The sequence below is a fragment of the Syngnathus floridae genome, chromosome 9, assembly GCF_059516105.1.
Source record: "Syngnathus floridae isolate MCC-2025c chromosome 9, RoL_Sflo_1.0, whole genome shotgun sequence".
In the NCBI taxonomy this organism is placed as follows: domain Eukaryota; kingdom Metazoa; phylum Chordata; class Actinopteri; order Syngnathiformes; family Syngnathidae; genus Syngnathus; species Syngnathus floridae.
In genome coordinates this window covers 8,282,743-8,310,330 of record NC_142421.1, presented here as the reverse complement: position 1 = coordinate 8,310,330, position 27,588 = coordinate 8,282,743, and the positions used below count along the sequence as shown (strand labels likewise).

Below are 27,588 nucleotides of genomic sequence, written 5' to 3'. Positions count from 1 at the left end.
GCGGGGCCAGCATTACAAAATGGTTACCGACCTTTGAATTGAGATTATAGATAATATTCAAACAATTATGACAGATCTAAGTGGTTGGAGACGGCAGATGTGCAATAAGCTAGCCATAATCAATTAACTTTGGCATAGCTACTGTAGACATGTTTATTGAAAGAGATACGGCAAGAACATGTTGCGAAAGGGGATAATGAATTGGGCGACCTCTATTTTGCTATAGTGGTGTTCATATAGTAGTTACCTTGGCAACAACAGCACAGCAGCTTAAAAAGCCCATAACACATTTATGAATCATATTTCAAAATGAACCTATGTTTTAGTCAAGCAGAAAGACGCAGTTCGTACCCATTCAATAAAATAAAAAAATCCTGGCACGCCACATTAGAAATATGGCCTCAGGCTGACAATGCAAAAGCATTGAAATGAAGCCGGAATCCTCTCACGAAAAGTCCATGCCCCTTTCATTTAATCCTTCCATTGCCTCTGCTTTGTTCATCAAGTTCAGATGCAGGTTGGGTTATCCCAAGGGTTGCCTTCTTAAGACCAAATCCAGTAAGGGCTCAAGCAGTGCAAATTGTAACTGCAGATTTGCTTTAATGATAGGTTATAACACAGAGCGCTGGTATTCTGCCAACCAGTTTTTTTTTTAGTAAGATGACTGTTGTTGATACATGGTCAATATTTAATTTTCCCATCTGGAAAAAATTGAAAACAAAACAAAGGGGTGTTGGATTCTCTCAAAGACTAAATGTCCCACGTAATCCACAAATAACAGCAGTGTTTTCATAACCAGAAATAGAGCCTCCACACCACCAATGGAACATAATGCTATTTTAAATTGTTATGGCATTCTCACGTGTAACTGATGATTCTAGACAGATCAGTCTGCCTTTTTCTTACCTTACCCAAATGTGAACAAGAGTGTAAAAGAAGAAATATATTGTACGCTGATTAGGTTCGATTAAATTGCCATTATTAGTCATACAATTAGGAAATCTGCATTGTTTCAGAAAGAACTAAAAAGATATAGCAAGTAAGGAGGACACAGAAATGTAGGCCACCCATTCAATATAGACACAACATCTATGAACCTGTACACAGTGCAGAGCCAATAATGCAACAACCTTTGAAATGAATCTGAGATGTGCTGAATCGCCAAAGGGAGGGAACGGGCCCAAATCATTTTTATTATGTGTGATAGCAAGTTAAAGATATGACCTTCAGGGTTTTATTCATGTGTTTTGTGCAATTTCCCAAAATCACAGTGGTAATTATTTATTCTAGACTACAAGGACTGGGATGACTCAGACCTTTAAAATCACAAGACCAGGCTTTCAAATTAATTGTTAGATTTTTTCGAAGATTCTTTTAGAACTTTTTTGAATCCTGCTCTAAATGCATTATTAAAGCAGAAGCTAAACACTGTCTCCATGGTAATTCTCTAGCAGAAGTGTCCTCCAACATCTCCTGCATCCTATTTATAGACTAGTGGATGACTGGTTAGTTGGCAAAGGATGAGTAACACAAACTGGAAACATTTCTGAAACCTCTGCGTGTCATTTGTCTTTGCCGTGCATCTTTGCTTTCTAACAAAAGACTTTGAACAAGCAGAACAATCACTAGAGTTAGTACAAAGAACAGGTTCAATGTGTCTGAAACGTGACAGGCTTGAAAGCTCTGAGGCAGTGGAACACATTCAAGATATGCACATTCAGTGAAACCACTGATGACAAACAACCTTGACGTCGTACAAATCAATGAATACACGACAAGCAGTAGTTCTGGGAGGGCCACTCAATCTTTCTTACACCAGGCGAAAGGCTTGAGATGGAACCCTGTATCCATTCATCCATTTTCTGAACCAATTTACTCAACCAAAACCAAGGAGCAAAAGAAGACCCAAATCTTTAGCATCTTGGTGTCATATTAGATCCATCGTCAACAATGGATTACAGTTGAAGGGCTATTTACATAAGCTATTCCGTGACTGGCCAGCCTCCTAAAGGTGCCTTTGAGTAGAGGGACAGGATTGTATCCATCATATCATCCCGTTAGACCCACTTGACTTTCATATGACACAAGACAAGGAACATTTTAGTCCAAATAAAGGTATGGCACTTTATGACAAGGTTAGGCCACATACTTAGTCATTTAGAAATCACTTTCATTTTAGTTATTAAAGCCAAAGTCCACAACAAATAACACTTTTTCAGAATTAGCTTCCAAACTGCTTGCATATTCATATTATTAATGCAAAATGACTTGCAAAAAAAAAAAAAAGCCTCCAGTCATTCGAAGTAACGCTTCTAATTTTCTAACTAAACTCATGTAATGTTGAATGGAAGCTATTCAAACTTGATGGGTATTCTCATTAAAAGCAGTGTAGTTTGTTAAATACACTTTTCACTGTTTTAAATTACACTCCTGTAGCTGTCCTGCATCACAACAAAAAACTGATCTGTATTACTCATATTTTCATGCACAAACTGAACATTAGACTCAAATTACAGTACATGACAAAAAGAGTAAATAAATGCACGTAGCAGTGCCATAAGCAACGAAGAAGAGAGCAAGCAGATCAACTATTAAAAAATCATCTAAAAACTAACAGTTTGGTAGACATTGAGAATGAACAAAAAGTATTAGAGTCGGACAATAAGTAAGCGACTAAATGCTTCGGGAGGTCTGCCGAAAAGAGTAGTGCGTCATTATCCGAATGCAAAATGTATCTCCTATGTCTGCCCTGCATGGCAATACTCCAGCATGTGTAATTACAGTGTAAACAAGGCAGGCGATGCAATTTCAGTTCCCTGATCCTTCATGTACCCCCTGAATGTGCTCAGAGACTCATTTGTTGCAGTTAAGACTCGGTACTTGACGCCTGCCAACATCTCTCACAAATACAAAGGGATCATTTCAGGATTAAAACAGGGAGAAAGGCCACGGCAGTTATGAAGTTTACTGGATGAGCCATTTGTCTCTGCTGTAAAAAAAAAAAAAACCTAATGTGTATCTTGCGGCATGTTTACTAATTTAATGTCGTAATTCTTTCACTTTCTACTGCTTGCTTAATCTGTTCAGGGTGGTGGGGTGAGATGGAGCCCATTTCAACTGACCCAGATCGTCAATCGTTAGTCATATGCAGACAATCACTCGTAAACATTAACACCCCAAGTCTTGACTGTGATGCACCATCGTGCCATCCTAATTTATTGCAGTCATTGTTCAATGTTGGTACTCAAGAATTTTTTCAACAATAGATGGAGACGCCAAAAAGTACCTTACATTTCTAAACGTGATCCATGGTAAAACAATGCCAATACATCTGTATTCTATATCTCAATCTGCTTAATTTGCATTGATCAGGGATTGATGACTACTATTCATCTGCTTAAGTTCTATTTTAATAGCCGTGTTTAATCTTCACGCTCATTTAATTGCTCCAGCCACAAGTACAGAGTAGCAATAAAGCTCCCAAGTGATGGCTGCAACTAACATGTGCCAACTGCTCAAGAGTTGAATAGGGGGGACCCAGACAAAAAGGAAACAAGCAACCAACAAACAGCAGGCCACTTCGCAACATGCATTTCTAAGACACTGTGGAGAAAGAATCTTCTCAAGTGGAAAGAAACATGGACTCCCATTAACCATGACGCCCTCAACACAAGAGTGATGTCACATTCATCCAGTTTAACTGCGACCGGCAAAGCCCTCATTAACATGGTAACGGAACACCGTGAGGTCGTACCCAGCAGGGAAAGTCTGTATGATGACAGTTTAGCAGCAGAGTAGCCTGATCTGTCTTGTGCACATTGGAGCAGACACCTGATCTTATGCTCAAATAAATTAGACAATAGCTGCTGTTTGTTATGCAGCAATAAAAGAAGGGTGGGGGGGGAAATAAAAATAGGCCAGTTTTTCCTGCTTAGCTTGATGTGGCTGTGGTGACTATTTTTATTTATTTTTTTAAATAAGATTGCAGTATTAAATTACAGTTTCCAGGGGGGCTGGGTGATATATCGCCATCGAATTGATATCTAGACATCAACATTCAAGATGTTAAGCACTGTTAACCTTGTTGTCACGGGTTTCCATTTGATAGTGAATTTTCAAGTCATTCGTATATCTTAAATACCTTTCAGGTTTTGTCTTTTATGATGGTTTTATTGTATACTGCACAAGTCAGCCATCCGAAAGAATCTCCTCTACCAGATAGATACTCAATCAATACTGTGGTTTGTTGTTTCATTATATATGTCTGAAAGCAGAAATAAAGCTTTTACATTAAAGTTGCATGTGGTGGCCAGCTCCACAATGGAAAAAAGATTTTCCTGGTCTCATGCTGCATTTAGTTACTATGGTGCTACCAGCCTATTTTCTTCTTGAGCGAAAGAGGTGAGCTTGAGGGCGAGGGAATCCTCTGTCATTACCAGGCTTCTTTCATACGTCGCAGCAAGAAATTAAAAAGCGCCTCACTGTTAACAAGATGATGATTTTCCGCTGTTGCCAATTAATCGTTGATGCGTCTTCTCTCTCTGTCCTGCGCTGATATGATTCTCCCTTTTTAGTACTTTTGTAATTATTCATCTGCCTCTTTCAACTCACATTGTATTGTTTTCAATTCAGCAAATCGGTGAAAAATAGAGAGGCAAAGGCTCACAGAATAGGTTTCAGCATGTATAATACCTAATAATGTATAATAATATTTACAATACCATTTAATCTTGTTAATGTGTCCTTATGCCACTGTCTAGCTGTTTTACTGGAAGGCGTGAGATACACAATGGAGTTAAGTGGACAAACAATCAGCAGTCAGTCTACATACCTCTCTGGTAGTTACTATATTTTGCCTTAACTGATTCAAGACGTGATTACTCGGTAAGACAAGACCAAGATCAAACATTTTGGTTCTCCAAGTTCTGTGTTCTCGATCCTGACAGCATCACCTCTACTCTGCTGCTTGCATTAATTTGAACCTGCATAAATAAGGGTACAAACAATCAATACTTGGTGAAGGAGAGGTCAAGTCGAGCCATGCTATCCATAATTAGCTGCATAAATTAGACAGTCTTCATGTTTTTGGAGGGCAGATTGCTATCGATTTGACCCATATGGGAAGCATACTAGGCGGAGGAATTTAAAGAAAGAAAGCACAAACGTTGTGGCTCAATAGCCACTATTTCGAATTGATTACTTTTGTTTGCTTGCACCTTAAAGTAAAACCACTAACAAGTGATATTAGCTACTGTGCCACAATTTCAAGGAAATAAACATATGACGAGAATCACATTCTGGAAATGTGTTCTCCTTTCACAGTAATGCGCTTCGTCTCATATTAGAGGACTCGAAAGTGAAGGTGATGACCTTCATCTCCAAACAGCAACCTCACCTGTCCTCCTGGCAGCAGACACAGTGCCAACTCGCTGTCCTCGAGATGCGGGGTGACCAAGCGGTGCTCCCATCCATCACCACATTACACACATTGCCCGAGTTTAATGTCCTTTGCAGACTTGAATAGAGCTACACATGGCCACCCTGAAACACGGGCAGCTAATTAGTCAATGACAAGAGTTGAAGGTTCACCAGTTATTTACCACCTCCAGGGTGTAATCCCTTCCAGTATGTTAATGAGGACCTCGCCAATCACCATTGCCTCATCCATGACTGCACCAACCTCGGCACTATGAAGAGTAGATTTTTGTGGCAGGAGGCCATGCAGTCACTGCAGGATCCGCCTGACAAGAGGTTTGAGAATGAATGATATTGCACTGTGCATTCTGATGAGGCAGCAGGAAGAGAGAGCGAGAGAGAGAGAGAGCACTTTCTGCATTTCTACAAGTGCCTATCAATGAAGAAATCCAGGCCAGGACTGTCAGGCAACAGGCAAACAGCTGGTGAGGGTGACAAAAGGTACATACTCATATTTACAACGTACCGTACTTTCTGCACTATAAGGCGCACCTAAAAACCTCCAATTTTGTCAAAAGCCGACAGTGAGCCTTATAATCCGGTGCGCTTTATATATGGACCAATATGGATTCGTGGATGAGGACTAATTTATTAAAGTAAGCTTTACGTGTTTATTTTATGTGTTGTGTGATATTAACGTTTGAGCAATGTTGAGTTATTGATATATTGTTATTGTTTTCACTATTGCGAGTGTTACTATATTGTGATTGCATTAACGTTTGAGCAACGTTGAGTTATTTATTCTATGCACTGTATAATCCGGTGCGCCCTATATATGAACAAAGTTTTAAAATGGGCCATTCATTGAAGGTGCGCCTTATAATCCGGTGCGCCTTATAGAGCGGAAAATACGGTACACATTGTGGAAGGACTGAGAGAATGTACAGATGAGTCATGAGAAAAAAGGTCAAGAGAAATGCAGTTCGATGCTCAAGATCCTCTTGTGTCCCACGACACCGTATACTCTGTTGAGGATTTTCTCTGAACTCGTCGTAATATTTTGTCGTTGCCTGGCAAGAATATCAAGACTGAAATTTTGTCTATATCCCCCAACCCAATTTGATACCATCAATTCTAAGTAGAAGTATCTCCATGGATTGAAATAAAATATGCAGTGAAGCAGATCAACTCATCAAGCGTAATTATTTAATTAAAAAAAAAAGTAGACCGCCCTGTCTCATCTAGATGAGGCAGATTTGTTGAACAAATAAAAAAAAACACTCTAAAGCACGCCAAATTGGAGAGCAGAGTGCTTGCCAGAACTCCGGCACGCCACACAAATTATAGAAGTCCACGCTTGCTGGGCTTTTGCACCTCAGTGGACAGGAAGGAAGTGTGTCAGAGGCAGAGGGCGTCATCTCCAAAATGTCAAGAAATATTTGGTATTTTGTTCAGAGTGCGAAAAAATGCCTAACAACATACATGTCAGCAAAAGCAGGAACTAACTTTCATCATAAAGTTCATTTCACTTTTCTTGATGTGATAGTACGGTTAAGAGACTTCTTCAATATGCCGGTTAATGTCTGCCACACATTCTTTACTCGCATCTAGCATGTATGCGTAAAAGCATAATCATTAAATGTATATGTGCTACTGCAAAACAAATAATATAAAACTGCAGTAACAAGGCTCGCTTTAAGCGAGGCTTCTCCCATGATGAACAGAACAAACACAAAGGGCTCATTGCGCTTGTCAAACGTAACATTTTATTGCTCGACAGTATCCTCAAGAAATCTGTCAATTAAAATTAAATGCTTTTGTGCCGAGAAACAAGGCTAACAGCTGCAGCGTGAACTGACATGGCCGGCTGGAGACACAAAAATATCTGTCTGCTCTTTACTTCCTGTGCAGCCCACTGAGGAAACTTCAATCCAGAACATTTGAAGGCAGAGCATCATTAATCACCATCATTTCTATAAACTTGTCAATATCAGCTACACAAACTATCAGTTCTTATTTTGGCAAAACAGTAATGGAAATATATGCAATATTCTCTCGGTTATGTGACAGAACTTGGTCAAGATTCTACAGATGACCCAGCAGGACCTTACAGACATAGAAATGTGGAGAACCTGTCATCTGAAAAACAGAATCAGGTCTTTTGTGAAGAACATTATCGTGCGCTGGTTATTGCAGCACATTATATAATAGGATAAAACAATTATGGATACTGCTCAATTTAAGAACACAATCATTGCTCTATTATCATAATTGTTAAAAAATAGGGCTTCAATATTTATTATTTTAATGTATTTAATGCTACAACCTTGTGATGGCCAAAATACCAACATACGAGTGCCATCATCAAAAAATATCTGAGTTAAATGATGAATTACATTTGACCAAATTTGTTTTCAACTGCAGTAAAGAAAACAAGTCCGTTACGGGTAAATGACCTTAATAGGGTCTTCAGAGTCAAATAATGTCGTTAGATAGCTTGAGCACAGACAAAAGTTTGCTTTCTAATTAGTGCAATGTACAAATGTCTTCTTCTGAAGACCAATGAAATGATGAAGACATGAAATCATGCGTTAGACCTCACACTGAGCGTCAAGGGTAAGATCGCAGTCAAGCGACAACTTCTGACAACAGCTTTGTCACTCATTTAAGCGACTCGCCTCCTCCCAGACGATCGCCACTCTCTTATCACACTAATCAGGATAACTTCAGTCCTAAGTCAGTGAAGGCAGCATAGATAAATGAGTTTACTCCTACGTTGATTGGATTATATAGCAGAAGATGCTTGACCTGATGGCCCCAACCACAAGCTGATAGGCTTAATGAACACAAGAGCTTTAAGAGCAAAATCTGAATATGAGCTACCTGCTGAGCAAAAATATATTTTTACCTTCACCAATAATCTACTATATGTGCTGTATGATAACCCCAGAATATTATTCATACTATTAATATTCAACTGCTGTTTTATTCCATGTAGTTTTACAAGGATGGCTTACCCCAATGATTCAACTCCCGAGACTCACTTAAGGGGAGCTGCATTTATATGACAGAAGACTCAATAGTAATCTGGTGGAGGTTAAATGTGAGTCTCAAGGGTCCAGAGGCTGCTTTGCATTTATGAGGAGATGAAATGCTGCAAACACACCAAAATGTGTCTTTTTTTGATTTGTGTCTGTCCCACTTGCAAAACAATGACGACGCTGGATGCATGAAGGAAAAAACTAAGGCAGGAGCTTTAGAGACAGAATTTCGAAACTGAGTTCTACTGCTGCAACGAGGGACTCATAAAAGTCCACTGGATCAGCAGCAGGGATGCTTGCACTGTATGACCGGCAAGTAAATCTGAGCAGATGAAGATATACGTATTTCAAGTGTACTACTTTCATCTTGATTACACTTTGTAAAAGAGAATGTAAAGAAATTCTCTTTTATTAAGCTTCATCATATTTTCATATTCATGCTATTCATATAAAGCGTACATTGGGGGGCTTTAATGGATTGCATGCCAGTAAATTTAAATGGGGACATCTTGATTACTGATCACGTTACTCGACAAGTCAAGCTGTACAGTTTTAGTATGAGGCAGGATTATGTGTGAGGATGGGTTAAAAGCAAACAGAGGTATAGAAAGCATTGCGTGGGCTTCCTCATTCTTCAGTCCAGGTGGCAGCCAGATCTGTTCCCTCATTGGGTCCCTGCGGCTGTAAAAGCTTTGAGCAAAGCTTCACCATATAGGAACACGATGAGCAACTACTGCATTGTAGGCCAACAGTTTAAAGTCAAATCTGCACCCGGCTGCAGGAAAACACACGGATCTCCCAGATGAATGGGGAAACACCCGCAGGGAGGGAAAGCCAGCGGGCAGGCTGTCTGACATCATCCACGCCTGCATGTCTCATGTTTAATGTCTGTGTTTATGCTCATGTCAATTCAAGGCACACAAGTGGCTTTTGAGGATTTGTGCAGCCATTGATGGTACTGCAGTAGAAACTACACACATCCCACTCGCACGCTGCAGTTTCACATAGAAGGAAAGAGAAGGAGGTTGCCCCACTGAAGATCACAAGCTCAACATTTATGACAGACTCACCCAACACCCTTCAAGAAATGACACGTGTACACAGACACTCCCACACGAGCAAATAAATCAACAAAGTTGACGGATTATGACGGCAGGTAAAGGGGGCTAGTTTAGGAGTGAGCGGCCGGGGCAGCGCCAGATGATGGTCTTCATCAGCAGGCGCTTCAAACAACTGCAATGCCTCCTTGTCAAAGCTCCACGTCCCACTCTGCGTGGAAATACACTAACTCGCAGGCGACAGCAGATCGAGGCGCATTTCCTGTCTTGCAATGAGTCCAAACGTTTACGCAATCTTAAAACAAGAGCAGTGCAGGAAACCTAAAGGCTAGTTAGCGCTACTTCCGTAGCAAACCCAACCGGCCGACACCGTGCGCTTCGCTCCGGGCAGCCAGTTCCTCCGCGTCCCTCTCACCCACTCCCCCCCTTTCTCTCTCGAACACGTCCTGGGACTTACCGATCTTACGTGCTGCTGGTGCCGCGGGGAAGGAGCGATGAGTGCGGGGAGGCTGCCGGCCGCCGCTCCACCGTTTCGGGACAACAGCAAGACTGATCTGCACACTTTCGCAGCCATCTCTGAAGTGAAATCTCGCCGTGGAAGGAGACTGCTGCGGGCGGACCGAGACGCACCAAAGGGAAGAGGGAGGGAGGGAGGGTGGCGGAGGAGGAGGAGGAGGAAGGGGTGCTAGTGGTGGGCGGGTTTGCGGGGCCGGTGTGCGTACGCCACGGCAAAATAATTTGCATGAACCTTGAAGCAGAAACTCTATTGTAATCCCTAATTACTGCTTTGACTTTGGAGATAAAGAATGATAATTATTCACAAATTTGTGGTGGTAAAATAATGCTGGTGAACATATTTATAAATCAATCAGCTTTTACAATTATAGCTACTCCTCAAGACCTCTGTTCTAAGGTCAGGGTCACACAGGTCATGTTTGAAGGCTCTGCTAAACAGCCTTTTTTATGTAAACGTTTAGGCATTGTTTCTTTCAATGCAAGAACCGGATAATTGGGAAATGCAGCTAAATTACCAAAAACAAGTCTGACTGTGAGGAAGCCAATTAACTCCCTGGAACATGAACTGGAACAGACGGTGTTCAACAATGCAGAGGTAGCAATGCGACTGTACGCTCTCCACATAATATAAGATCAGACTGTACAGAAAAGTTCTATGCAACATGCAGAAATGATACACACTGTTTAATTTGGGAGACTTTATGGATTTTGGTGCTGCTGTTTTGGGTAGCAGAGCCAAAGAAGGAGCTGTCATGTGGGGGGTATTCACATTAGCCCTGTAAAGGCAAGTGATATATGAGCTAAAGGCCTTATTTAGTTAATAAGTGTCTAGCAGACCCTCCTTGGTGCAATGTGATCTGATCTTTGACCAAGGGGTTTCATCTGCCACACCTGTTAAAGGAAAAAAACAGATGACAAAAGTACCTGTTGAATGATTGATATAGAATATAAAAGGAATGTTCTTATGACTTTTGCCCTTTTGTACTAGCAACTGTGTGTATTGTTTTGTCACTGCATCATTAGGCTATCAGTATTTATTCTGGGGATTGGCGGCAATGCTAGAGCCCCATCAAGAGACTCGTGTGCCACAGCTCAGAATGAAGATTATCCAAAATTATAATTAATAAACATCTAATGTAAGTGTCTCCTCCAAACGTACTGGAACAGCAAGTGTTTCTGTTGTATACTGAAGTCATTTGGGCCTCAGCTCAAAAGATGAGACAAAAGTTTACACGTCTAGTTGTTCTGACCATTTTCCCACATGTGAATTATACGAAACACTATCAGGACTCTTTTGAATGACTAAAGGAAATTAATGATACCAAATGGTATACAATTGTTAATAGATTTTTTAAAATAAATTTTACCTCAACAGTTGTGTACTGTACTACCTACACATTTATTCTATCTAAACACATTGAAATAAAGCCCATGAAGGTTGAAATGTATTTTCAGACATGAATGAACTGCCACACAATTCATACATGCTGTTTTTAATCAGCATGGCAAACTGCATAAAAGGATTGTTTGCTTTTTGTCTTGTGCACACAAAGACTCGAGCCCGCCACATGGCAACATGTCCATTGAAACCGGAGCCGGCTTTTCATCGCGTGTCCTTATAGATAAGCCATCTTTCATCAGTGAACAGAGACAGTGACTGGATCAAATTTCATTGTAGTGTTAATACAGAAAGGCAGCATGATTTAAACCTGTCACAGCAATACATAGCTGTTGCTAATTTTCCATTCAGTTTTGAAATAGTGATTATAATGCTTCGTTGCTGCATATTTTACATTGCACACCACTCAGATAACCAGATCACGCACATGCAGACATGCCAGGATAGATGCCAGAGTGAAAGGAGTGTGCAAACAGTTCTGTGCCTCTCCAGCTAGGATGGGTGAGGTGTTGGGGCATCTCTTTCCAAAAACTACTTTAAACAGTTCCAGGCTGGCTTTGGGAGCCAAATTCCTTTCTCATGTCCTCATTCCCTGCTTTGTAATTGCTAGCCAGTGTAAAAAAAAAAAAAAAAAAAAGAAAAAGAAAGATTCTCCTCACACAAGTTGTACAAAGTTGTAAAGCAGAGGTAGCCAAACATTTTCATTCAAGGGCTGCCAGAAATATGCAAGGATGGAAGGGCCACTTTGACATTGTCGGATTACATTAAACAAAATAAAAAGTTGGGCAATTGTTTACGAGAGGTAAGTAGCAGTTCTTTGGGTTTGTTGTTATTTTTTTACATAATAAAGTCGACAAACAGTTATAGATTTTTACATGATTTTGGGGTGGCCAACAGCCCTTTATCACACTAGAATAAACCCGCCTCTGCCCTTAGTGCAACACATTGGCAATTAAAGCAAGAGTAATCAGTAAAATGATGATAATATTTAAAGCAGTCTATACTTGAGGATTTGGATCATTCGTGTCATATGTTCCAAGATTTTATGTAAAAAAAAAAAAAAAAATCTAAACAAAACAATTCCTGAACATAGAGGTCAAGGATATTTTTTTCGTTGTCATAATGATCTCATTAAAAAAAGAAATATTCGGGGGGACAGACAGTTCACAAAATTACCGATGATATGGGAACATTTTATTTTCATAGACGTAAGCAAAAACTTTTCTCATCATAGAAAGAGAAATAAGAACTAGCCTAATTCCATAGAAGCCCCTCCCTCTTTCTGACAGCTCGCTGAGAATACGGAAGTGTTCTCGCCGTTCTGCATTGCAACCTTTTTTTTTTCCTCCCTGCAGACGATCTAGTTTAAAGACGCACTCTGAAACGCTGGAGGCATTTTCATTCCTGCCCAATTCGTGTTTGGGTTGCCATTCACGTAAGTACCCTCGTGTCTTCCTGCATGGAGGTCTCTCTCTAACCAGGGACAGGGAACTGTCACTTCGATCACGGTAGCTAACAAGCGTTAGCTGTCCGAGCTCTGCATGATAGTGTATTATGCTAGATTTGACGCACACTTCTTACGCCCATTGGTTGAATCACAGTTCGTACTGGTAATAGAAAAAGTGCTAGCAGGTCTGATTGTTTAGATTTCCTGCATGGATTAATGTAAATTGGGTAGCATCATGGGGACAACTCTTGATTGTGTGAATGATGCTCACAATTTAAACCCTGACATGATTTAGTAACACATTATGACCATTACTTTGCTCGGGACCTGTTGTGCAATGAAAGAGAAAAGCATCGTAATCACATAGGCTCATTGCTTTTTGTTTGTTTTGTCTCGGTATTATAATACTGTCATGCTGTCTAACCATGTGTGCAAGAGAGAATGGAGAATTGACACTTGTCTTCAGTTAATCTGTCATGCATATTTTTTATGTTTATGAGGAAGAGGTTGTAATCACTAACTCAACAGTGCTGTTCAAGAATAATGAATCAAGAATCATCATTGTATTTATTTGCAAGAAAAATGTAAGATTACGTTTCTATTTTCTATTTTTTCTTTTTTTAAAAAAATATTGTGAGATGTGTGCTGGTAGTGTTGTTACATGCTGATTTTTTTTTTTTAATGCAAATGATGCTGTTTCAATTGTTCCTGCAATTTGTGTCAGGAATGACATTCAAGCAGTTGTTCGTACCTCAACATATGGTTAAGGTGGAAGTGACTAGCCTGGGAGTCGAAAGATTGTGAGAGGAAGTTTTGTGGCCGTGCAGCCAACCATCCAGTGATGTTTGGGCAGCAATGGATGAGGGAGTCAAATTGTTGTTAAATTTAAGTATCTAAGAGACAGAAACATTTCAGTGCCGTGCCAGCTGGAAATGATGGGCCGTTGAGTCAGGAGTTGACCGTCGGTATCCATGGGATTGCGTGAGCAGCTGCTTCTCCTTCTGCTGTAGAAGCCACCAGTGAGTGAATATTGTGGCATTGAAGAAACATTAAAGTCCAGGCAGTAGAGTCTACTACTAAAGTTAGTGGTTGATGTGATTGCTTTGGTCCTTCGATTTTATTGTTAAGCTACTTTATAGATTTTACCATGGAGAAATGTTAAGTTCTAAATTTAATCAGAATCGACCACAAGCATTGACATTGATTGCATCCCTTCAGAAAGAGCATTTTTATTCATAATAACTAATTCTTTATGTATGGCAGGGAAATGCAGGACATTTGAGGCCTAGGGCCTTTAATTTGATAACATGAAACGTGTTAAATATAAAACGTGTTACTTTTTTTTAAGCCAAACTACTGTATTTAGCAGTGCTAGAAGAAAAGCCTGAAACGTGTTTATACTTGACTGGGCCCAGCCTAAACAAGGTGTGAATGACTGCTAACTTGGTGTTGTTTTGATTATGACTCAACTGTTTAAAATAAACTTTATCTATCTATCTATCTATCTATCTATCTATCTATCTATCTATCTATCTATCTATCTATCTATCTATCTATCTATCTATCTATCTATCTATCTATCTATCTATCTATCTATCTATCTATCTATCTATCTATCTATCTATCTATCTATCTATCTATCTTCACAAAGCATTTCACAACCTGTAAGACATCACAAAATGAATTACTTTCCAGTTCAGTAGATGCATGTCAAAGTTGGCTGCTCAGTCAAAAGATCAATTTGAGCAAAACCGATCCTTTTCTTCTCTTCCTCTAACTCTGCTTCATTATTTATGCCTGACCTGTCTGCCTATTTCTGTCATGGTTTGCATTTTTCAGTGCAAGGATGAAAATATATCCTAAACCTGGGCACAGATGACGCGACCATTTTCCACTCGTGCATTAAGAAGTCTTTTTAGGTCTTATTTAGGTGGTTCAGCATTAATGTACAGATTTTCAGCATCAGTTCCATCCAAATGGTGTTTCTGCCCATTTTTTCAGTGCGCTTTATTATTCACATTTTTTGTTTGACAGTCATTTCCAGCAGGATATTGACATTTGGCACGATGCTTCATTTTGGTACTCTCCTGTGCTTCATTCATGGAAAGATCTGCACAAGGGATTTTCAAGTGCTTAAATGTCACTCATCGTCTGACAGTGATTAATTCTCTGACAGCCCACTTCAAAATTTAACTGACATAGGTAACATTATATCTCAAGGGGGCAGCCACTGGTTTATCTTTATGAGTATATAAAGCACCGTAGTCACTATCACAGAAGTAGATCATGTCACCAGTTTTTTTTTAGGATTATATATCCCAACAAAGCAAAGCTTCAATAAAAGTGTTTTAACTTCAATCTTTTCTTCTACACAGAATGTTCCGCTTCCGGGCACTGTCCGCCTTGTGGGTTGGCGTGTCACACTTGTCCCGGCGCTACCACGATGGGGCAGTGAGAGGCTCTGGTCGAAGAAGGGTGATGTTGGCGGCTCTGGCTGGAGTAACTGTTTCCTCTGCAAGTGCTGGACTGCTCTGGAAAAGGTGTGACTGAGTACATACAGAATTATGTTGAATCAAATCAAAATCAAATAAAGGCAAATAAATAAATCATCTCATCATAAGGCTTGATAGGGCATAGCTATGATTTATTGTTTTATAGAAACAGAGATGCTGCATTGATACTTTACTCTGTTATTAAAAGGTCCCTGATCAAATTGATTTTCTTGTTTAAGGAATTGTTTAGAGATGATATGTTTGATACTACTTTTTTAATTATTGATACTCGTACTCACTTATTGAGTGGTCACCGATACCAATTACCGATACCGCTGTTTTGGTGCCTCTAAAAGCAATGTTAGATATTTTTAAAGAAAAACGTATATAACGCAATATTGCATTTTTTTTTCCCCTAATAATGGTAGTGTGCTACTCTAATCTTTTATTTCTAGTTCTGTTACCTTGGTATAGCCAAATTTACTTTTGAGGTAAATTAATCAAATTAAAATGATGACTGCATTTTGATTTAGCTATGTGGACTATGTAATCAACATAACACAAATGATGCATCCTACTAAGTTTGTATTCATAGGTAGGGAGCCTCACCAGAGTTGTTACAAATGAAATGGCGATTTACCCACCGCGTTCATGATCCTGATTATTCCCACGTTGAAGGTGTCACAGTATTTTGATTGCTCTCCATTGCTAAGGAGGCTGGTGTTTGCTTGTGGCAAAGTGGCCAAACGGGTATTCAACTGCTGACATGAGATCCCAATGGTGATACAATAACTGTGTTGCAAGAGCCAACGTGATGGATGATTCCATGGAGTGTTTGCGACTGTTTCCAAGCGCTCTCTCATTCCCACTATTCTGTTTGGGTCGCATTAAACCAAATTATTATTCAGCACACCCCTGACTGTCTCAGTATTGTTCTAATTTGTCATTTGTGATGAAAAAGTGGGGGTCCAGAGCTTGGCTGTTTTAAATAGTTTATCATATATTGCACGATTATGTTACCTCTGTATTTAACACTAATGTATTCTCATCTACATAATCCATGATATACCCGACAAGTAAATTTGCATCATGCACGTACGATATTTAGCAACGAGATGACACACTAATTTCCCACCGTTTTATTTTTGTCATCTAATCCCAATTGTTCTTTTTTTAAAACTAGAGCGTATGCTGATGCAGGACCGTCGGTCCGACAATCCACGCCACATGATGGAGAAGAGGATTTTGTGAGAGCTTCAGACTCCGAGTCTGAGAATTCAGTGGAGGCCAGCGGTAGTGATGACCAGACCAAGAATGAAAGTGGAGAAGGGAAAAAAAAGAAGCAGCGCTCGGGATTCCGTGACCGCAAGGTAATCAATAACCAACCAATGTCACCAATCAGCCATTTGATTCCCTCAAAGAATGGTTCATCAAAAGCCTCTGCGGAATCAATATTCAATATGCTATATCAGGGTGTTTTGACAGAATATTTTACAGAGGTAATCAGCTTGCATTTCTGCCATCATAAACAACAGGGGTGTTAATTGGGGAGCTGGTGACAACGCAAAAGAAGATTAAGTAGTCTTCTGTTTATAGCTTGTTGACTGTTGGAATGTCAGTGAATAGAAGGATTATTTATGAGTCAAATTATAAAATGATGCAAAATTTTGAAATGTCCCGGGGATGAAATTGTTTTTTTAAGTCACGGCATCATTTCATAAAGAAGCAGATCGAAAACAGGTGTTGCCAAATATGGTCTTTACCAAATAGTTTTGACACCTATATCTTTAACATTTGCCAAATTACACTGTTACCAAGGCATATCTGTCATCTTTGTCTTTTAACCTCTCACTCAAATCAAAGTCTCTTTCCTTGGATGTCCCCAATGTAATGTCTCGTAATGGGAACAAACACTGAGTCATGCAATTCATTGTTTTGCAACTCTATTTGTGCATGTGTCTTATTAAATCAGTGTGTTACAACCTGAGAAAGTCAAATCTTAACCTTGTTTGAATAGTCCACTCAGTCATTCATTGTCACGTCGAATAAATAAACTGCTTGTGTCCCTGAGCAGCTGCTGCAGTGTCAAATGTGCTGCAGTGCTGCTCCAATTTGAAGCTTTTTGCATAAAAGGGGGTGTGGCTATTTCAAAACTAACATTAATGGGACTGTTACTGTTATTTATTGAGATCTTATCAATCATCGTCAAACTACGACCGTTTTTTTTTTTTTTTAAAAACCTATTTCCAAAAAAAAAAAAAAAACACCTAATGTCATCACAGTGTTTGATCTAGCGAATGAGAATCATTTACTGCGTTTTGCAGGTGATGGAGTACGAGAATAGAATACGGGCCTACTCGACCCCAGACAAGATTTTCCGCTACTTTGCCACCTTGAAAATTATCGGCGAGCACGGAGATGCTGAAGTCTACATGACGCCCCAGGACTTCATACGCTCCATCACACCAAACGAGAAGCAGCCAGAGAGTGAGTCACTTTTCTGCCATTGTCACAGCTAAATTTTATCACAAAAATTAGCCTTTTTTTTTTTAAATGACTTTTTATGCGTGATTTTCTGTTGTTCCTATTTCTCCTCTTCCTGGGTTTTGCTCGATAGACAGGCAGAGGTGTACTCTTGTTTGTCTTGCATACTAGAAAAGGTCATCACAATGAGACGGAAAATAACATGCAACATGTTGTTGGCTCACGCTTGTCGTCTACGACATTAAATAAAATATACGATGCTAGTGTCATGTCAGTATACATGCATGCAATTGGTTTTATGGACACAGTCAAATTACGCCCACAAATGTAGGTCATAAATTGCAAATGAGATTTATGCACAAGCAAGAATGTACTATATTTTTTTGTGACGTAGCAAAATTTAAGGCTTATGAAAAATCCCACGAAGCGAAATTTTACATATAAAATCATTCCAATTCCCACAAAGAGTTTTAATCAAAATTCTCAGACTTGTACTTCACTGACATGAAAGATAGTCTTTGTATTTGATTTGTTGAGTGGAATGGGAAGATAACCGAAAATCTGTGGATTTACATTTTTCGTGTCACTTGTGTTCAAATTTAATGTTTATTTATTAAAGCTTAATGCTTTGCTTCTCCGTGGTGAAAACATAAGCCATGATTTACCAATCCAAGCCATATAATGGCAAAGCAAATGGTAAATGGTCTCCTGGGTGGGAACAAGGCTTAATTAACATTATACCAAGATTTATTAAGAAATACGATTTCCCTTTGTTGACGTTTTTATGGCGTCTTACAATCGTTGCGCTGTAGCGTTGATGAAAAATGATCGCGTGTCTCAAATCTAACTGCCGATGATTCTTCTAAAAGAATTTGCAACATGGAAATGGTTTGTTGATGACTATTATTATTCACTTGCACATGTCAGTGATCTCCAGAGCTGGAATGATGTTATTATCATTTACTGTATGTTATGCTGTCATGCATCATGTTTTGTAACTAGGCCGTCGCTTCTCTGTTTATTTTCTTTTTTCAGATCTCGGGCTTGATCAGTTTGCTGTCAAACGCTATGATGGAAAGGTAAGATTTGGATTTCTTAGTGATAGGGTATGCTAGGTATTAGTTACAAGCCAATACTGGCCTTATTTCAAGGTATCGATTCTCACGAAGTCTCTCGATACTAGTCACCAAAAAGTATAAATTCAACAACTTTCAAGTTCATAATTTTTTCCCATCTGTTTTAGGTCAACCTTGTAATTTTCCCTTCTTATAGATCACTGAAAGAGCTATTCCTTACTGAAAAGGAAAGTTCTGTAGCTTGTGCAACACTCAGCAGATACATTATTCTCATTGTGTAGCCTCCTTTATTCCATTTTGCATACCATGTGTTGCCTTTATTTGCTAACCAAATTTCTGTCCACGTGGATGTGTCTGATACTACATTTAGCTTTTGTTGTCTCAGAGCGTTGCCTAAGCGCTTCCGCCTGAGCTTCAACCCGACCCCCCCTTGTTTATTTTGTCTTTTTTTTTTTCCACGGCCTTATATGTGTCCTTACACGTGGTACCTTGAGGGATTTAGTTAATTTGATTAACTCTTTAGTCATTAACAGAGTAGTGAAATATTAAGCTAGAAATAATAGCACTGTTTCAGTGGCTATTTGATATAAAACAAGTACAAGATTTGCAACTGAGGCACTATTTTGCCACCTTTAGTGGAAGGATTTGAAGTATGGATTTTATGTGCGCCTCAGTGCATATTGCTTATTTGCTCCAGGTTCAGCCTACGTATATTTAAGACAAACACAACACACCCAGTGTGACTGTGACTCAACAACTAATGTGTGTACTGACTTGCCCTGTGTTTTGTTTTCCTGCCCGAAGAAGAGAGTTATTTCTAAAAGTATTAACAGGATTTGGTTTCTTTGCTTAACACGCTATGTCATTGTGTTCATCGTTATTTTCTCCACCCACCATGTTGATGTGGGTTATGTGCTTTTCTCCACCCCAAGTTAACATTGTAAGTCACTGTTGCTGGTTCTATCATGCTCTTGTCTACCGTCTCGTTCTCATAAGTAATCCCTCCATTTTTTCTCCTCCCCTCCTTGTGAATAACTATCTTCCTCAAACTCCCCTTTCAAAATCTCCATCTTGTCTGCCCCCACATTTCCCAATAAATCCATCTGCTGCCCCTCCCATTCTCTCTTCAAAACCTCCCTGCCCCCCCTTCTTCCTTGCTTCTTCTATTGTCCTTGCCCCAACCCTGCTTCTGCCCCTCCCTCTCTTCAGGACTTCTGGCAGGTATGGGGTGTGTGCTCAGCGGCATGTGTGCACCTGAATGAAATGCTGCACATTGTAGTCAATACTTAATCCTCTTCGTTCTTTTAGCCCACGTTTGCCTCTCCTTTTTTTCCTCCCCATACACTTTTTTTTATTATTCACTCTTTCCTCCTCATATGGACAGCCTAGATACTCCCTGTTGTTTGTGCAGGGGAACAGCTAAACTATTTGTTTTGATTTAAAATTTTCATATCTCCGCTTCAGCAAGGGTGAAACTACAAATCTCATTTCTGAACGGTGTATGATTTCATTAATTGTAAAAATATTTTCTGTAGTCCAGTATAGGTTTGGAGAATTATGGGGGGGGGGAAAAACCCTTTCTTTTTGGTTTGTGGGTTAAACGTGTATGTTAAAATATCATTTTAGGACTAATTCCAATAGGGTCCAAAATCAACAAAAGTCTAATGCATGAATCCATTTGGAGAAGAGTATATTTTAAAAAAACTTATAATTTTTAAAGGTTAACTACTATCTATGCTCATTTTAAGCAATTGGTGGTACGACTGTTGTTCAGAACATTCAGTAATGGGATGTTCACTTAAGTGTCTTTGGAAAACACAAGAGAATGTGACTCTATTACCAAATGGAAGTAAATGATCTGCGTAAACTCTATTTGGCCCAGAGCAGATCAGTCAAGTTAAAGCGTAATGAGAGGGGTGTCCGTCAGTGATGGTGACATACAGCCCATTGCTGCTTTTGTCAATTTCTCTTATTTCAGTATTATACTAACAGAATCTCATTGAGTTGCCCACTATATCAAAGATCTCCCCCGTGCTCTTTGTGTAAACCCGGTGCTTGCAGCTGTCTGCTATACCAACCTTACTAAATTATTCAAACGTAAACTTTCCACTTTATTTCTCTTAGAATTCTTAAACACTTGTGCAGCAGAACAGAGGAGCAACTCAAATGTGAGCCTCACAAGAAACCGTTGTAGACTACTTTTAAGCAAGACACAACTGCAAAGCTTTCAAATGTGTCACCGATTTCGAAATCATAAAACGGCTGTTCCCCTGCATTCAAGCTCCCTCTCTTGTTCGTTATAAATAAATTCCTCCCTCTCCTTTTATTTCTTTTCGAAGAGTTATGACACGCTTTGGTTTGGCTCTCATGCCCATTTCCTCAGCATGCCCTGTTATCAGCGTCTTCTTCAGAAAGCAGCTGGTGGTGGCGCCCTCTTTCTGCGCATGGTGGCAACACAGGGGCCCAAGAAATGGCCCCCGTTAGCTAGCACTGAGGCTGTCTTGATGTGCTTGGTAGCCTTCACCAATTCATCCTTTGGATTGCTGAGATGTCACTACTGCATGATGCCTGAAGAGCATGGTTTAAAGTCACTCAAGACGGGAATTATGTACCTTATAAGTGGTTCAAACTGTTTCTTATATGCTGTGGCCTTCTGAAGGAAAAGCCACGTTGTCCGTCAATTATTGGGATTGTATTTGTGTATGTGTTTCATTTAATATCTAATCACCTGAGCTGTTATGTACACTTGTACCAATTTCACAGGAAGTTCCAGCAGGCCTCGGGTTGGACTTAATTTCAACAGTTCCTCCATGTTTTCACTGTTTTGCTTGTCTCGATGAATGTCACATGAGATTTACTTACCGTAATTTTCTCTCCATTGCTATATACTTTCCTGATCAATAAGAGGTTTTGGGTCACATGGTCTTCTGTGGGTTTGGCATTTCTCAGCAACCAAAATGTGTTGGTTCTGCATCAGAATCAGTTTTTCACTTGTGTTCCAAGAATAAACACAATCTACAAATGGTTAATGTTCTCTACACCCACAAATTCAGCCATACTGCAGTCTATGGTAATTTTGTCCCAAATATTACACACAAGCATTTTTATCCAGATTAATTCTGAAGTTCAGCAAGTCATTCTTTTTGTGTGTGTTTGATTTGAGATCACGTTTAGCAAGTAAGTGTACTTAGAAAGGATTAGAGTACCGTATTTTCCGCACTATAAGGCGCACCTAAAAACCTCCAATTTTCTCAAAAGCTGACAGTGCGCCTTATACTCAGGTGCGCCTTATATATGGACCAATATTGAGCCACTACAGCAGGCGTGTCCAAAGTCCAGCCCGCGGGCCAAGTGTTTATATCTTATATATGGACAAAGTTTTAAAATAAGCCATTCATTGAAGATGCGCCTTATAATCCGGTGCACCTTATATATGGACAAAGGTTTAAAATGGGTCATTCATTGAAGGTGCGCCTTATAGTGCGGAAAATACGGTACTCTAACGTGAAAGGAAGAGCCACTTGGCTTGCAAGCTACTGGCTGTACAAAACAAGACCTCAAATTTGTCAGACTTTAGAAGTTAGTTCAAATGTGTCTGGCTGCTAGGAAACAAGATTAGCCTTGACCAAACTCTCAACCTCATCTAGAAGTTGTGATTCATTTGACAGCATCGTCAGCAGCTCTGTCACAAGTGTATTTGTGCCTTGACTAGTCGGTTGCTCTCATATTTTTCCTGCGGGCATATGCGCTTAGTTTAATGCATAGAGATTGGCAGAAACACAAAATGGCTGAGCGCAGATACTTATTAACGGAGCATGTTCAGAATTGCTCTGACAGCTGTAATGTTGACACCAATCAGTAGGCAGGCTCTGTCAAATGAAGCATTAGTTGTTAATTAACTTGAGTACTAATAATGAGGGTTACAGTCTTTTGCGGATCGGTAATTTGAGATACCGCGACAATTACCACTAAAAAAAGACTGTCATTTCTTGTAAATTTTTTTTAGCCTGAATTATTTTTTCTGCATTCCTGTTTGACACCTGCAAAAATAAATAATCATACATTTGATGTTGTAGATGTGGCCCAAAACCAACATTTATTTATTTGTTGTAGGATTTATGTATTTGTTTTAGGAAGGCTAAAGTGAAGTCCTGCAAATAAAGCTTCCCTAATTATTTTTCATCTTCCGTTTATGTACGTACGTATGTGAATTCAAACTGGAGGCCTGCTGTTATTCATTGTCATGTTGTTGCTTTATAAATTGTCTAAATGATGAGAACGGATTCAGTGATGTGAAGGAGTGATTTGGTAATGTTATTCTACCCAGAGGCAATGCCTCAAAATGATTGTTCATTTATATCTCCATCAAATGAATACAATTTTAAATTGTCATAGTGGAATCTCAACAATGAAACACAATTCATTCTTTGATGCTATTTTTTTTTTTTTTTATTTAATTCAAAAATTTTGATTTGAGGTTTCACTGTATATTCGACATGATATTGCTGTAGTGCAGTAACATTTGTGAGTCTCTAATATTTGTAATTGTCAAGCTCCACTGGCCATTACCAAATGACAAATCTTTCGTATTTTGGGTCTCTTTTATTATGGTTTTTTTCATTTTAGTTTGACACTTTTGTGTAGGTGTGTGTGTGCGCATTTGTCTTTGTGTGTAAGAAAAACGATATGAATGTACATACATGTGTTTTTATCGTTCAAGACCCTGCTTAAGACAGCAGAGGCCATGCCGTTCTCTAACAGTTCTTTCTCATTCTTCCTCTTCTTCTGAAATGGACCTCTGACAGACGGAGGTAACTCCACCAGGGCTTAGTGTACCACCCCTGAACCCCCCCCTCCCCTCTCCTCCTCCTCCCCCTCCCTTCCCAAGGCATGCGCCGTCTTTATGTCCACTCTTATTTAGTGGAGCGATCCACTAGTGGGAAAGCGTCTATTTAGCCTTTTCTTCACCGAGTGTGCAGTGTGCATGCGATTAATTCACACTGTCATGCAAGGCTGTAACTATACACATGCTAACAGGGGGGGAAAAAAACGTGTGTATGTGTGAGAGTATGAAAATGAAATTTCTTTGTAATAATACCGTTTGGTTTGTGTTTCAGATGTTTTATCAATAGTGTGTTTGTTTGTGCTGCGGTCTTGTGATGTTTCCTCTCTTGTTGTGTCAATTTCACACTGTGAGTACGGCCTCTGGTATAAAGTTTGCACAGCCACCCACTACCGAGTATTTGTCACCACCGACCTCACCTGCCTGTATAGCCTCATGTGTATGCAGCACTTGCATGACTGATATTGCACTGTATCATCCTAACATATTCAGTCTAACGCACACTGGTCCTCTTGTGTTCTGTCAATTATTATTTTTATTTTATTTGTCTTTGAGGGTAGCTTGCTGCGGGTGTAGACACACCACTGAAAGCTAATAAGGCCTGGTCTTAATCAAATACATTCTTCTAATGTTTTTCTTTGTTTGCCTGGTGTGATTTGAGCAGAAGATAGCCCAAGAGAGAGAAAAGTTTGCAGATGAAGACAGCATATTTTACACTTTGGGAGAATGTGGCCTCATCTCCTTCTCTGACTACATCTTCCTCACCACTGTGCTGTCCAGTAAGTCCACATTTCTTCTTTTGACCTAAGACCCAGTTTGTAATATTAACACCAAGCCTGTCTCTTAAATATCATTATCATGATCTCAGATGATGGCTGGATGGATTTTTTTTTTTTAAGTGTCCTGTTATTTCTGTAGGACTTTGATTTCAGAATCCATTTGTGTGTGTTTTCTGTGCTCTCCAGCCCCCCAGAGGAACTTTGAAATCGCTTTTAAGATGTTTGATCTCAACGGTGATGGAGAAGTAGACCTGGAGGAGTTTGAACAGGTTTGTCTGGGAAGTGGTGTCAAAGTTACATCTACCATTTGTCATTATTCATTCACTATCTCCAGGTCCAGAGCATTATTCGCTCTCAAACCAGCATGGGCATGAGACACCGCGATCGCTCCACCACAGGCAACACTCTAAAGACAGCCGGCTGCAGTTCGGCACTCACTACCTATTTCTTTGGAGAAGACTTGAAGGGAAAACTAACCATTGGAAGCTTCCTGGAGTTTCAGAGGAAGCTGCAGCATGATGTGCTTAAACTGGAGGTAATCTGATTACCTTGATCTGATGGTTTAAAAAACAAAGCAGCTCAATTCAGAGATTTTTAGGTAGGAATTGTGAGAGGTTGGCGCAAAGGGTAAAGGCTGTTAAGATATAAATCGCCAGGATTGACCTGACAGAGCCAAGGTCCACACTTTGCCGGAACTTTGTGAAAAACACACAAATTCAAAACTGTTCCACTCCAGTGCTTGATTCAACTTGAAGCCTGACACCAGGATTTACCGTTTCCCATCATTCCACGTGCAGCCTGTAAATTTATTTGTTCACATGCACTCACTTGTCATCAGTCTCTCCTGCGCTTTCCCCTCCAGTTTGAGCGGAATGATCCAGTGGATGGACGAATTTCCGAGAGACAGTTTGGCGGGATGCTGCTGGCTTACAGCGGCGTTCAGTCTCGTAAACTCAAGCAGATGCAGAAGGGATTGAAGAAGATGTTTAAGGATGCACAGGTAGAGCTGTGTGTGTGTGTGCGCGCATAAACGTTTTATTATCTTATAAACCAATGCGGCAGTCATGTTGTGTTATGCATATGGAGCTGTTCGGCACTCCACAGCACACTGTTCATCCATGCGTGCCCAACGCCTCTGCCCATTTGTGTCACACAGCTCAACTGCATCATGCTCGCTGCTTTTGGCAAAATTTAGATGACCTTTGTGTTATTTTGACGCGACCCGGTCATGACTGGTTACACATTGTACACTCTTCATTTATTTCGCATTGATTTTGAGCCTTTTTTTTTTCCCCTTGGTGCAGGGCATCACATTTGAGGAGGTGGAGAATTTCTTCACCTTCCTGAAGAATGTCAATGATGTGGACACGGCACTGAGTTTCTACCACATGGCTGGGGCGTCCATAGATAAAGGTAAAGCCACCTTCCTCTTTGATTTTGGCCCCTCATAACTTGAGCTGCTTTCATTTGTTTCATTTTTTCTTTCAAGAAATTATGATGCATTATTATTTATAGAGCACGACTATATCGAAAGCTGGTTAGGGAGTCTCTCTGAGTTGTGCCCAAAAATGCCTTGAATGGAATCATTTTTATTATTTTCTTGGCAAGCCTTTTCTTCCCAGCATCACTTTCTTACTCTCACCTTTTCCACTCTTCCATTTTTGAGGTGCAGCCAAAATATCGAGGATGAGATCAAATAGTTTTTCAACATTTCATCGTCTGCCTGGGGCTTCCCCCCAAACACACACACACTTCTCCTTGAGTTCCATCTTCTTCACCATCCTCTTAGAGTAGTTTTGAGTAGTACACACTGATGCCATCGGCCGTTCGTTCTCATTTTCATATCTGTCGGACTGTGAGTGGCACTCTGCTGTTTCTGATCCAAAGTCAGAGACTCGCTGTGTCTTGCCAATTACATGTCCACCACACACTGTTATCCTTCTGCACTAATGAGTTTCCTGCTCTGTGGTTCTCCTTCTGCCAGTAACCATGAAACAGGTGGCCCGCACCGTCGCCAAAGTGGAGTTGTCAGATCACGTGTGCGACGTGGTCTTCGCCTTGTTCGACTGTGATGGTAGGTAAGCGGTCATTTTATTTTGCTTCTCCCTCTCAAGCGCCCACTCTTCCCCAGGAAATGGCGAGCTCAGTAATAAGGAGTTCATCGCCATTATGAAGCAGCGACTTATGCGTGGGCTGGAGAAACCCAAAGACATGGGCTTCACTCGATTGGTGCGCGCCATGTGGAAGTGTGCTCAGGACACCGCCTGGGACTTTGCCATGCCAAAGACATAATGGAGACCAAAGGTGGTATACGAGAGGGAGTAATTAGAGACATTTTGTTGAACAGTTTCAAGGACTGTATCCATGAGGGGCGTCATGAAGCATGGAGAACGTGCCTGTAAGAGTTGCCATCAATGCAACACACACATATTTTTATCATGGGGAATATATAAATATGTATTTATTGTTGACAGCATGTGACCTTTTAAGACTATTGAGGCTTATTTGACCGATGTGGAAAATGAATAGTCTGTTAGCATCACCATAGTTACGCCCAAGCTTGTTTTACCATTTATATAAATTTTTTGAAATGACACACTTAAAGGTATATTTGTGTGTATTGTTTCAAATTACGTATATATTGCTCACTGAAACACTTTATATGGTGAATGTTATGCAAATTAAAGGTTTGTATAGATAATTTGCATTTGTTTTGTATACTGTCCTGTAGTTTGCATTTAGGTGGCCAATATCATAAGATGCATTTGTTGCCATTAGATGTCTGTCAAACTTTTACATTTTATTGGAATCTCCAATCTAGCCCAAGGAATAAAGGAACTAAGCAAATGTAACCATCCTTAGTTTGACATTCACCCTAAATCTGACGAGTTTCAATATTTTGCACTAGTATAAGAGATTTGGATAACTTGATGAGAGCATTCTAATGAACTGCATACAGATAGAACATGAGACTGAACACAGCTAAATCTCTTAAGAGGTAAAGACCATTTGTGTTTTCAATTTACTCCACTTTATTG

The 27,588-nt window shown here is 39.9% G+C and overlaps 2 protein-coding genes across 4 annotated transcripts in view; one reads left to right on the top strand and one right to left on the bottom strand.

Moving 5' to 3' along the window:
• The window catches only part of mcu (mitochondrial calcium uniporter), a 35,190-nt gene extending 25,027 nt beyond the window's left edge, over positions 1–10,163 (bottom strand). For all 3 annotated transcript variants that reach the window (XM_088385988.1, XM_088385989.1, XM_088385987.1), the window contains exon 1: positions 9,972–10,163. In XM_088385988.1, the coding sequence (XP_088242114.1) occupies positions 9,972–10,088 (117 nt within the window). In that variant the 5' untranslated portion in view covers positions 10,089–10,163. The remainder of the gene's footprint in view (positions 1–9,971) is intronic.
• Positions 10,164–12,698: 2,535 nt separating this feature from the next.
• On the top strand, positions 12,699–27,251 carry micu1 (mitochondrial calcium uptake 1). Its single transcript, XM_088385986.1, has 12 exons — positions 12,699–12,864; positions 15,252–15,416; positions 16,552–16,738; positions 17,693–17,855; positions 18,888–18,931; positions 24,436–24,550; positions 24,737–24,819; positions 24,885–25,085; positions 25,413–25,550; positions 25,855–25,963; positions 26,535–26,624; positions 26,682–27,251. Exons 2-12 carry the CDS (start codon positions 15,253–15,255, stop codon positions 26,840–26,842), a joined length of 1,455 nt encoding a protein of 484 aa, XP_088242112.1. The 5' UTR covers positions 12,699–12,864; position 15,252; the 3' UTR covers positions 26,843–27,251.
• The last annotated feature ends 337 nt before the right edge of the window (positions 27,252–27,588 follow it).

Coding starts and splice junctions, on each gene's coding strand:
- micu1 (XM_088385986.1), top strand. CDS start 15,253: ATGTTCCGCTTCCGGGCACTGTCCGCCTTGTGGGTTGGCGTGTCACAC. Junction 24,820..24,884: donor ACCTGGAGGAGTTTGAACAG/GTTTGTCTGGGA, acceptor CACTATCTCCAG/GTCCAGAGCATTATTCGCTC. Junction 26,625..26,681: donor CGCCTTGTTCGACTGTGATG/GTAGGTAAGCGG, acceptor ACTCTTCCCCAG/GAAATGGCGAGCTCAGTAAT.